Source organism: Strigops habroptila, chromosome 14 (assembly GCF_004027225.2).
Source record: "Strigops habroptila isolate Jane chromosome 14, bStrHab1.2.pri, whole genome shotgun sequence".
In the NCBI taxonomy this organism is placed as follows: domain Eukaryota; kingdom Metazoa; phylum Chordata; class Aves; order Psittaciformes; family Psittacidae; genus Strigops; species Strigops habroptila.
In genome coordinates, this window is record NC_044290.2 from 9,003,126 (window position 1) to 9,016,324 (window position 13,199).

At 42.2% G+C, this 13,199-nt stretch overlaps 1 protein-coding gene across 10 annotated transcripts in view; it reads right to left on the reverse strand.

The window, feature by feature from the left end:
* Positions 1-8,146: 8,146 nt before the first annotated feature.
* The window catches only part of PECAM1 (platelet and endothelial cell adhesion molecule 1), a 38,381-nt gene continuing 33,328 nt past the window's right edge, over positions 8,147-13,199 (reverse strand). For 8 of the 10 annotated variants that reach the window (XR_003994370.1, XR_003994368.1, XR_004389993.1 and 5 more), the window contains one exon: positions 9,434-9,675. Coding sequence is in view for 2 of the 10 variants with exons in the window: in XM_030506318.1 (XP_030362178.1) it covers positions 9,656-9,675 (20 nt within the window). In the remaining 8 variants the exon portion in view is untranslated. Of the gene's footprint in view, positions 9,676-13,199 lie in introns of all 10 variants that reach the window. The other 2 variants (XM_030506318.1, XM_030506317.1) reach the window with 1 other exon arrangement.

Consider the following 13,199-nt stretch of genomic DNA (forward strand, 5'->3'; position numbering starts at 1 on the left):
ACAGAGACCTTTGTGAGTTAGAATATATGCTGGCTGAGTGCTGGAGTTCTTCAAAGCACAACTGTGACAAAACACAAAGCTGGAGGAAGGTATTGAGGATACACTGGCACTAGTCTACATTTTGTCTGCGTAGGGATTACACCAGAAGTCCTTGGCAATAACATCAGATGCTACAGACAACTTTGTATTAATCAGGAAAAGCAAAGCACAAAATAAACAACATGTGTCCTGACCTTTCAGCTGCGAACTCATTCACCTATTTTAAATCTACAAGTAAATTTAGTACTCCTGATACAGAACAGCTGAAGCTACATATTTAAAGCAGGCACATACGCTGCAACTTTTCCACATGCACAGCTCTACCACAGGAACATTAACGCCAGCCAGCAGTACCCATCTGCTCCTGCCTGGACAGATGCTAAGGTTCCACACTGATGTGCCTAATTTAAATGTAAGGGGAAAAGAGCACTGACTATAGACTAGAAACAAACAGCAACCTTCAGATCCAGAACTCCAAACCAACTGTCCAATATTCAGGAGGAGCTAGGTCCATAAAGGGGGGAGAAGCAGAACGTATGGTCAAGTCATCTATGATGATTTTATTGTCCCTTCACAGGGAAAGTCAGAAATATTAATCTGAATGAATGACAAGTGTGACTTGAGAGTGGTTAGTGAAGTTACACTGGAGTCCTGCATGAGTGCTGTTACTCAGAATTAAAGTGGTCTTCATTTGATTTAGCTTTCTTCAGTTTCAGAGTGAAGTACTCTAAATCCAGTTAATGGCGCTTAATTCTGAATACGAATATCTGCATGGGGTTTAATAGAATTTAACTAATCTATTTTAAGAGATAATTCAGGTAGGGTTTCCTGAATGTCCCCCTTTGAGGAAAGACTCACATCAATAGGTTTAATGGGAATTGTTCCTGGATCATGCTGGCATGAAGTCAAAACATCACTATCATAAAAATAGCAAATCTTGCTCAGATGTCTTTGTTCTGAGAGGATTAACAGCTGATCCAGAGCTGAATGTATACCTGGAAAAACAGAATCAGAAATTGCAGCATGAAGTGAATTCTTAATTACAAAGGAGGGATAAAACACTGAAGAGACTTTGCTTTCTCCAACTGAGATGGAGAACTGGCGTAGATGGACGCCTGTCAGGGCACTTTGCATGTTCTGAAGGTGCAACACGCATTGTTTTCGTAAGGCTGATGCCATTTAGGCTGTTGTGCAGATCTAGACAGTGTAATTTCAAACCTGAACGTTGCTACAACCTTTATTTACATGAACTTCCCCAAGGTGTCAGGAACTGCAATCTCTGCGACAGTAATTAGTAACCTTTAACTGAGCAGCAGCATCATTGTGGCCCATATCCACATATCATAGAATAAAACCAAGTGTCTATGACAGTCAGTCCAGTATTTTGGAATAAAATAAGGGGCAAGGTCTTCTTTTAAACAGGGCAAGTCAGAGACTGAGCTTTGCTGAAGAGACTGGGCTTAAACAATGGGAACAAAAAGGTGCAGTTACACCCCGGAACAAACAAGAGCACAACTCTGAAAGCAAACACAGGACTGACATTTTCCCATGTTAAAGAACTGCTTCTGACAGAGCATTAACTGCTTGTCTATTCACACAGAACAATCACAGCCAAGATTGGATGCTGCTTTCCTCTCCCTACAACCAACCAAACATCAGTGACAGCTCCATCCTGGCCCACTTCTCTAACAGATTTGGACCCAGCCTCCAAAGCCAAATGTTCTCAGTGCCCCCACAACTGCATTCTTGTTCTGGACTTCATCCTTTCCTTCTCTCCAATAATATTAACTGTACACCACTGTAGGATAAAGACCTCAGCACAGAGACATATTAAATAAGATCTCACTGTGCTAATCATTCAGGTGGCTAAATAAGGAATCTGTGCTCCTTAGACTACATATTATAGGCAATGAAAAGGAACAGGCAGCTCCAAAGGGCAGTTTCTAACAGGACTCTCAGTGATTGTACCAGAGAGCAGAGTAGCCTCTTAGCTCAGACATGCAAAAGATATCTAACGTGAGGCACCGAGAATAATCTGCTCAGCCTCACTTTGTGATTTTAGTGACCAGGTGCATAATTCAGTCTCCAAATCTGCCCTAACCCTTCCACAGCCATCTTACATTGCTACCTACTGCAGATAGAATCACACTGCGCAGGGCAACATCTGTCTCCATATGACCTTGGGTCTTTTTCATATACAGGAGCTGTTCCCTGTTGTTTAAGAATGAGTCACGTCCTGCTCAGAGTATCATTACATCTTTCAATTAAACATTGCTCAGTAATCTATCACACCAGAATCCCTGAGTCAAAGTTCCAAGTGATGATAGGTAACGTAATGTATTTTTCACATAAATCCAGTGAGATATAGTAAGGAATCAGATAAGTACATGCACAGTCTGCTCTGGGAAAAAAAGGTAAACTAAACAGAGTCTTAAGGTTTTAGAACATCAAATCCAGATTCCAGACAATATTAAAACCTTCCAGACTTGAGTGAGACTCACCAGTCAGTGCTGCCTTCTACTGCATTTAGACAGAGAATTAATCTTGATATTCAAAGCCTTCCAAAACTTGCATGTTTTAAAAATAGCAAAATTTATTTCTTTTGAAGTATGGGCTTGCTGCAGCTATTTAGGAACCTCTTACTGAACTCAGATGGATCCTGAATCTCCCCTGGGGATGGTTTAGATGTCAGTGTTCATTCATTAAGAGGTTGGAAACTGTCCAGGAAAATATTGCAAGAAAACACATCATCTCCAGGATTTCTTTCTATTTCTTCCTTTCTTAAACAGGACTTTCTGTGCAGTTCTCTACAAATAAACCCAAGGTTAAATATGATAAGTAGGACAAGGAACACAGAGAAATTCAACCCAGTGTTAGCAATGCATACTGCTTATTGATCAACAGGGTATTTCGCAGAGTGCAAACATCCAGCCCCTGCTCCTACACCTGAGGTGCCGGGACAGAAAGCTGGTGCTGGGCATCACCTACACACAGTGAGCTCCAGAACATGCCACCAACATGGCAATCCACCCTTGCTTTGCCACCTAAAACTCCATCTGTGAGAGTGCTCAACAGAAAGGCAGGGGCAGGCACTCTGGAGTTTGGGCAGTGAGAATCTCATCTCATTCCATCACATATTCCTGTTCCTCACAGACAATAAGTGTTCAAGGTCTTACTTTTCATCAGCACAAGGATACGTGCTGAGTATCTAACCCTAATGCCATCCAGACACAGGGTTCAGGTAAAAGCTTATGATCCCAACAGGTTTAATGTTGGCTTTCACTGGATATTCTTTTGTGTAAGAAACAAACATGCTCTCGTGCAGAAGCAGGCAGCTGAAACAGGCAAAAGGGCAAACCTGGAGAAGTTAATGCATTCAAGGTTTCTCCCTGCTTTGAAGATGTGGGAAGGAAGGCAGTGCTTGGAGCAACCGTGTGCTCCTGTGGCCTGACAGGAGCAGCCTTCTCTCAAAACCAGGCAGAACCAGGTAAACTCTACAAGAATGACCTTGAGAAAAAAGGCTGGTGGAGTGCTTCAGGGGAAAGTGCTGGCTGAAAGGACTGAAATTGCATGCAAAGTGTCTCCTGCTGTCTGATTCCTCCTCTGTTCAAGGAAATAGAATTTTGTACTGTCTTTGTAAATAAAAGGGCTGCATCAAAGCACCTGGATGATCAATTCTGCCTGCTATTATAAACCATCTACTGGGCCTAAAACCATCTAAGTGCTTTAGTCAAAGACAGGGTATAAAAGCTCCATTCATTTCGTCATGGAAAGGCAACAAATTCATCTCTTTGCAATGGCACAGAGCTTGAAAAGTCAAGGATGCATGAAGTGTGATTGCTCTGACTTACAAGGTGCATGTCCACAGCACAGGGAACGTGCTGTGGATGTGACGGCTGCTCACGCTCTTTGCCTTCAACCTTGTCTTTCACGGACACAAGTACAAAGTAGGTGTGAAGCAGCTACCAAGTGAAACCAGTGATTTTTGTGCTGGTGGAAATGACTCCAGAAGACACAGCAATTAGGAGAATCAGTTGGCGTGAGCACACAGCCCTATCCATGTTTGTATGGGATGAAGAAAACACAGATGTGACCTTTGTCAGCCACTCAGGGCACTAATTAGTGTCAGAGATAATAACCGTTAAACATTAAAATCTGACCTATATATGCTACAGAAGAGGAAAAGGCAGCAATTTACTTAAGTCTCTATTATACTGCTCATGATTATAAGCTGAAAAACTAGACCATATGCAGGAAACTTGTAATTAAAAAGCATCAATTCTCATTCTCCGCTTGTGGGGGACGTCAGGTCTGCTTTCCACAGTCCCATTCGGAATATAGACATGTGGGACAGTGTGATTAATCCTGGAACAGTCAGGAAGAAATCAAGTCAGTGGGAAAAGATCAGCTTCAGAAAACAAAAAGGACAAGAAAGAAAAAGAAGGGAAAAGGAAATAAAACTCATTAAAGAATAGCCTTCCAGTATTTTTGTTTGACAAAGCACAGGTGTGTGTCAGGGTTGTTTTCCAGCAGGGCAGCCTTGCCTCCCTCCAGCAATGACTAAACTGGATTTAAGCAGCGTACACAATGTTCTGAGGCTCCAGGGCTGAGCCAGCTAATACTTTCAGTCATGCTGAACATACCATCCTTGTGTAGAGATCAACTAGTCCCCAGGGTCCCTGGGAGGAACGCGAATCTCTCTTCATAAGCCTGCATATTTCCCCTCTCTGCTCCCTTAAGGTCTCTGACTTCCAGCCAAGGAGGACAGATTGTCTAGAGGCTGTTACAGGCTCAGCACCCACAGGTGGAACCAGTTTTTCAAGAGCAGCAACACATGCTGTAAGTACATTCAGATTTGTTCTTCCAGCCCTGAGGAATGCCCTGAGTCAGGCTGAGCTCTATTCACTAAATTTGTCTGGAAATTGCAGTCAGGGAGGTAATTCATGGCTGTTCCTTTGGTCTATACATAGGCATTGCCACGAGTGCAGGGCAGTGCAAAATGCTAAATCCTTACCTAGAGGCCACAGCTCAAGTGGCAGTGGCCACGCGTGGTGCGAGTTGCAGGAGCGTCAGGCACAGCAGGTCCAACTTGCTTGTGACAAGTAATAGCCTAAGAGGCTGAAACAATTCAGGCTGTCTAGTCCTGATCACCTGACGTGTGACAGGGACACAATCAATGGCTGGAAAATTTGACCTCTCATTTTGCATGCAAGGACTGCATTTAGACACTTTTGGCTTTACCTGATTTCAGCTCTGCCATGGATCGCACTGCAGAATCACAGCTCATCTCCAGCCACCTCTGAGCTTTTGCCTCATACCAGCTTTTGCAGCTTTTGGCATTCCTAAATAAGAATGTCTTGGTCCTTAAAGCTCCTGTTCCTTTAATGATCATGAAGTTGAAACAAAAATATAAAAAAACCAACTGAAACTAATAAAATCTAAACTAAGTTTTGCATTATGGAGACTGTGACATTTTCACTATTGCCATGCTTTAAATAATTTAAAATGATTCCAAAGCAATCTATATTTCCTATTGACAATCTCATGTTAATTTAATAACCGGGTGGCTGTAATTATCATTAACTGATTTACACTCTGACCGCATCTTAAATACACTTGACAATTTTTTCCTCCATTAGCTCTCGCAGCCCATCATCAAGCCAAGTTCACCCCTTCCAGTAATACCATGACTCAGCCCACTTAAGACAAAGCCCTCACGTCTGTCCCCCTGATGTCAACCTCTCTGTCCCCACCACCCCTGAGGACCGACTAGCAGCTCTCATTTTCACTGCCTTGGAAGCACTCACCCCAAACAGAGCAGAGTTCCCTAAGGAAAAGCCAGGGCTGGGAAGTGGTGATTGCACTTGGGAGAGGACATTTCCACAACTTATTGCTGGCTGGAGCCTGAACTACCACAGAAGGGTGGGTGGTGAGAGCCACAGGTTGGTTCCATGAGGACCACAGTCAGTCAGGGCCACCAGTTTGGCTGCTCTGAACAACATGAAGGTCACAGGTGAGACTTTTTGCCCTTGTAGCACTGTCTCATCGATTCGCAAAGTGAAACTGTGTCAGTTGCGGTAGAGACTTGGCTCTGCGTGTAGTTAAAAAATGAACAAACAAAAAGCCAGTGCAGAGGATTTAAAGCCAAGCTCTCCCTGTGCAAGTGTTGATAAGTGCTTTGTGGCAACAGGCTATTTCAGCAGTCGCGGTTCCTCTGCAAGCACTGAACAGAGCTTGGATTATGCCAACAGTTTAATATGATGAGTTTTCTGGCGACACACATTCCTAGTGTCGATATCACAGTCTGTTAGAGCAGGTAGGTATCAGACAGGCTCCTCAGTGCCTCATAACTACATGTCCCTGTGCAGGATGGATGCACTGACAGCAGCAGTTGAAATTAACCTATTGTCTTCTTGGACAGTTCAGTGCTACTGCAGACCCCAGGCTGACTGGAGCATATTGAGCGCCTTTGCAGTGGCTGCTTAGACCTTTGCTGATTTGTGCTAAATCTTTCACTTCAGTTCCATGCTGCTCTTCTGTTTGTCTGTCATCAGACTTTGCAGGTAACTCCCTCCCTGAGGAAACTGCGATTTCTTTTGCTATTAAATTTAAAATTTAACTACAGTGATTATTTCCTGCAGTGGTGAGAATTTCTTCAGCCTTCCCACTCAGCATGTCTGTGGCTGCTGAGAAAACAAATTACCTGTATAAATATAAATGCATTTAATTGAAGTCTCCCAAGCAAGCCACCTTCTCATGATTGCTAGACTCTAAGCATTTTTTAATGGGAGCACCTGTGATTTAGAGTGGAGCATTTCAAAGCATGAAGGCAATAAGCCCCATTCTTTGTCATTCTTCAGACATGACAACTTGCTTATTACCTCCCAAATAACAGTAAAAGTGATGCTTTTTCTGCTTTCACCAGCCTATTCAGAAAGGCCTTGAAATACCAAATAACAAAATGTGCTAGCATTTTAACTCTGTGCTGATACTTTATTACTCTGTTTGATTTCTAGTTTAATTGGTGGGGTTTTTTTTTCACTCAATACATCTGTTTTTCTCAAACTCTGTTTCTTTTCCCTGTAGCTGACCTTTCCCTCACAACAGATCTGGCTGTAGCCAGTCTGACAGCATTACTGCCCCTGCCCCAAAAGCTGGCAGTTTATGATGCAAGACAGCTTAGTGATGAATTGCAACATTAAGAACTTGAACTGAACCACGCTCACAAACCAACAGTTAGAACAAGCACATAGCACCCCAGAAAAGTAAATAAACTCTAAGGTTTATTCACCCACCGATGAGCAGCATATTTACTCTGCACAGAAGTAGTCCCCAGCATTTATAAACTATTCACTAACCTACGTGCGAGAGAAAGAAGCCAAGGTCAGTTGCCACCAGGGGTCAGCACCGGATCAGCGCCGGGTGCTGCCGGACCGGCAGCAGCAAAGGTGGGCTCCGGGCAGGGTCCCTCTCGCCTGCTGCCACCAAAGCAGGAGCAGACAGACGGCCACGCTGCTCAGCACCCTCACAGGTAGTTTCCAGCACGAACCAGCCAGCACATCATCACTGATATTTCCACGAAAGGGCACACAGAGATAAGTTAGAGAAGAAAATAAGCAGCTGCTAGTTTGCTGGAAATGAAAAAAAAACATTAACAGTGGCAAGGAGGAAGAGTCTGTTGATTTACAGCATTTCTGTATCTTGTCCCTAAGGCCTCTGCTCTGCAATGATAAAGATAGTATAAAGTTAAGCAAGCAAGGCTGCGGGGTGGGTAAGCCTCTCCCTGAACATGCCTAGTGCAAACGTAAGCTGTGCCAGGGACTGGGGAAAGGTTTGTGGAGGAACTTTTACCTTTGTAATTTAGCTCAACACTTAGGTGAACAAAGCACTCCCATGCTCAACTCTGAAACCAAGTGAGTGCATTTACCTGCTGCTAAACTGGTTCCTGGCACCAGAGCCCAGTGCCTGGAATCACTTGTTGCAGAGATGACATCTTCCGTACGTTAATTTAAACAACATATCTACACAGTTCATCACTAATTAAAAATTTCACAGGCATTCATTTGCAAGTGGTCACCAACAGGAACATGCCACATCCAATGCAAAGTTCAATTCAAAGATTTCTTTATTAAAATACCTTTTCACATTCCTTATACTAATGCATTTGTATGGACACTCATGGGATGCTGGAAAGAACATTTGTCAACAGAAGAGTCAGTCATTTGTCAAAGGCTTATGATACAAACAACGTTTGCATAGGAACAATAAATTAGAGATATTAGCCTGTAACTGGAGCTTGAAAATTTAAACGTTTGGAATGAGGTTATAAAACCCTTTTATATTTCCTGCTGGTTTTGTGCCTTTGATGCAATGCTGAAAGCAGTAACTATATATGTACACACAAATCTCTGTCCTCCCTTTCACTATTTCTTAATTAAAATGAGAACCTTCTTACCTGTGGCCCAGATCTTGTAGTGATTTAATCAGCAGTAAGAAAAGGAGAGCAATTGTAGTGTCAAAGACCAGCTGGTTAAGGGGTTGAGGACAGTACTTTTTCTATTTTGGTCTGTATTCTTTTTGTAAAGTAAAGCAACTGAGATAAACACAGCCTGCAAAGATTAGATCCAGGTCCCAACTGGATCCATGTTAGTGGTTTATCATACAATAGAGAAAAAGGATAGGTATGGATTTCCATACTGGACAAACTGGACACAAATATGACTTCAGATCTCTCCTAAAATCAAAGGAATAAGGATTATACATAACAGGATTTTCAGGTACAAACTCACTGACCTGGGTGTAGCATATCCACCCACCTGAAGACTGGTATTTTGCGTCATCCAAAATGACTGTGATGGACAATCATTCCTCGAAGGCCCATCACACCAAAGTAACAAACAAGCATCAGAACGTCTAAAGGGGAAAGGCAATTTAGTGAAGAATAAAGAATATTTGTGCCTCTACTGATAGAAGCACTTGGTAAAGTACTGAATCTCTGAACAGTTATTCAAGTTTTTAGAGAGCCCAGAGCTCGCCCTTCCGTTAGGCCCTCATGGCAGTGTTACATCCAAGACTGGTCCAGCAGTCCAGCTGCTGCAGCACAGGGAGTTCAGCGCAAGCTGCAAGGTCATGTCAAAGTACATATATGGTGGGGCAAACTGTGCTGAGCTCTGTTCTGCCACAATAGGGTATCACTGATAACCAAGTTAGCTAGTTTAAAGCAAGTTCAAACATTTCTACATCCTACTGGCATCACAGTAGTTACTGCACTATAGAAAGGTACTTCCTCAGCTGTAGCTTCCCCTTTTATTTCCTCAGAGCATGATGAATTGGAGGCTAGAAAGGAAAAATTGCATTAGCAGGAGAAATTAAAGATGAGAACCTAGGTCAGTGGTTTCTAGAGCCACTTTCCTATTAGAATTTTTATTTGTCATTTTTTCCATTAAATGCTTTAGGGACATCTCTATTGTTCCCTCTAAGGAAATAAACTCTGAAAAGAAGAGCCCGGCAAACTCATAAATAAGTGCTGCAGAGTTTTTGAAACATTCACAACATTTTCCATCTTGGCTTGTTTTCTTCTCCCAGCTGATCTTTGAGATGACAGTTCTAAGTAGCATCACGATGCCCTTGTGTTCTCTGTTGGCAACAAGACCAAAAGAAGAAAGAAAAAAAATATGAGTATAAATGTTCCCCTACCCTCTCCTGTCCTTTTTGATCAATACAAAAACTTTAAATATAGTAACATATTCCTCAGAGCACTGTACAATAAGCTAATAAATACTCACAGTTCCCTGGGGAGATATTAGTATTATCTTCATCAGATACAAAAGGAAATAAGACAGTGGGAGATTCAGGTTAACAAAGGCTAGACTGCAATTCTGTTAATCACCAACATCTGCAACTGAGCACTTACTGATACAAGTTGGATTCTTAAGGGAATTGCTGGCACTCAACAAATCCAAAAGTCAGATCCCTTATTTACTAATAGATGCTCAGCTTCAGTCCCACAAGAATGAAAACCTTTTCCTAAGAAGCACTTGGGTATCTCAGCAGTGAGCAATGCAGCGTTCATCTTTAAGACACCATGTTTCTACAAGAGACTGTTCTTTTGAGTAAGTTATTTTCGGTACACAGCAGGGACATAGAAAGCTGGCACTGAGAACCACAAAAGGCAGTGTGCAGACAGAGTCCTCCTCTATGCTAGCCAATGGGAAAGGGCAAAGAGAGATCCCAAACTTCCTTGTCTTTCCATTATATGACAGAAATAATTCTGTCCACTGAGGATTCACAACTGTCAAGTCTTTCCTGACATCAGTTGTCAAAGCAAGTCTTCCTCCAACAAATATCTGCTAAGAGTACATGGTGGCCTCTAACCTAATAGTTTAGACTGTCAGCACCAGGCGCCTAATTCCTTCTGTGGACTTACCCCCAAAGGATTTGCCCCGTGAGTCAGAGGCAGGAATTCCTGGTTTATAATTCAGTGTTTATTTCAGAGTATCACCTTGTTTTTTCATATCCTGACTGCCTGAAACCCCCCCACAATTTTAAATGGACACATCCTTCATCTTCATTTCCTGTCTGAAACTATTGTGCCATGGTAATGTGCACAGTTAAACACATGCCAGGTCTCCCTTCAGAACTGGCTGTGTTGTGCTGTGTTGTGCTGGCAATCTGAAATAACACCACTGAGAACTTACAAAATACTTTTGGGGTCAACTGAATAAGATGAAAAAGTAGCTGAAAAAAACCCAGACATTTCTCTAAATAGCTTTAAATTGTACAGGTTTCTGTCTCAGAGGGTACATTCTCAGGTTGAACAAAGAGGCAGCTAAAAGTACTCTGTGTTCTGACTGAGGCTGCCAGTCCTCGTGTACCCCTAAAACAGACTCAAACAAACAAACAAACACCCATCCGAGAGGTAACAGGAGAGGAGGAGATATGAAGTCAGAACGTACTGCTGAGGTAAATTTGACACAATACCAATTAGTATTTGGCGAAGGGGCTATCTCATTGTTAAGATATTTCCTTCAATATGTTTTCAGAAACTGGGACCATTAAATAACTTAGAAAGATTGCCAGCTCTGATTTCAGGAAGGAAACCTCCTCCCAGTTCCTCTCTAAGTAATTCATTTCTTTTTGCAAATACTTCCTATGGATGGCATTTGAGATACAAATTTCTGAAACAGAGAAGAAAGAGGGAAGCAACCCCCAACCCAAAACTTTACGTTCCTTACTAAATGACCTAAAAGACATTCAGGTTCAAGGTGCTCTGGACTGCAAATCAGTCAGAACCTGCACTGCTATTGGGTCTTTATACAATTCAAGTAATTCAAACTTTAACTGATTGTTTTTCTAATGCACCACCTTTCTTGACATAATACAAACACTTCCAATGCCTCTGTGTAACACAATGTTTATTGTCAGTACATAGTGTTTACTAAAGCCTCGAGCTCAATTTTGTAATGGTGTCTCAGTGAAGATGGAGCGAAGTTCCTAGATTTCCATGCTGGATTATTTTTATTCTGACAGAATTTACGTAGGGGCAAATGCACAGGAGCAGGGCTAGCACTCATTCAAATTATTTGCTTCATCTTCCTCCACAGCACAATACTCTGTCTTGCCTGTGACTTCTGGAAGATCAATGCCAAATTTAGAGAGTGAAAAGGACAGCAGGATCTGACGTTGACCCTCCACCATCATTACTGAAAGAGCTGGAAAGGTTGCATGTCCTCCTGTCTCTGAAAACATAGGTCTTAGCCAAACACTCCTCTCTGCTGTGGTGCCCTTTATCCCACACTTCTGGAATACCTATTACTTCTCAGAGTCAGATTCTACGAATTTTTTGACAGGTCACTATAGCTAAGTGATCCATCTGGCATTTCAGGTGATTAAGATGCCAGCTGACCAGCCTGGCTCCTGAAGGCCTTTCCCTCACAAATTAAGGGAGTAGGAGATCAAATTCACCTCTGAGCCAAATCCTTCATTTGGCTATAAAGAAGCAGAACAGCTGAGAGGAAGCTTAAGCCTCTTGATCACTTTATAAGGAGCATTTTCCTTTCCATGAGTAGGATCAACAACTCCTCTTTTGGACCAGACCTCTGAGGTACATCACAGTTAAGCACTGTGTCAAGATGAGCTACAGAAAAAGCACAGTTGCAAGAAAATAACGATGGAAAGGACCTTAGTCGCTCCCTGCTTCTTGGGTACTCATTTATGTGCCTGAAAAGCGCTGAGAGGCACATAGCGGGTATAGAAAGTCTGTAAAGAAATTTATCTGTTCAGTCCAACTTTCGGTCACTTATCTGGAGAGTTCAAAAGAGGGATCATGCTGCTTTTTGTCACAGGCTTTGTTGGGACTAGAAATGGGAATTTAAAAAGCAGAAGATGGGAATGTGGGGTTTTTTGCTATGTCCTTTAAAGCACTAATAATTCAGAAAAAGGAATAGTTATTACATTAAGAACATCATCTAAGGAGAGTACAATGTCACAGATATGAACTGAGTAAGGCTCATTCTAGGAAAACTCAAGGAAGAAGTGCAAGTGTTATAAAGGTGACTTTTCTTTGGGGTGGTTCTGCAAACGGGGTTAGTTTTACAGAATAACTGGTTTTATTACTCTCCTGCTATTAACACTGCCCTCGGCTGTGTCTCTCCCTTGAATCTAACATTATTACTTCACAGATTGTCTGGTTTATGAGCTTTAATAGCCCAATTAATTATGATGAAAATGATTCACATGGGGCAGTCAGTGTGTTTTCACTCAAGCAGCCTCATTATACTTCCACAGAGTGATTCTTTTCTCATTTTTGGCCACAGGAAGAGAAAACAACAAATTCTTCATAAAATTTCCATCTTTATCCAATGTCCGTTATAAAGATGTAGGGTGTGGGGAAAAAAGGACAAAACCTCCCCCCTGAGCATACACCAGATGTCTATCACAGGCACTCTTGACCACTCTTCCTTTTGTGTGGGACAGGGACACACTTTCTTCTGCAGAACTCCCCAGGGAATGCCTGGTGCAACCCACAGGAGGGTCCAGCTCCAATTATATTTAGAAAATTGAGAGCAAAGACTAAAAACAAACCTTTAAACTAAGAGAGACAATGATACCATAAACCCGACTGGCCTGTTAACATACGTCTGTTTATTGTAACAGAATCT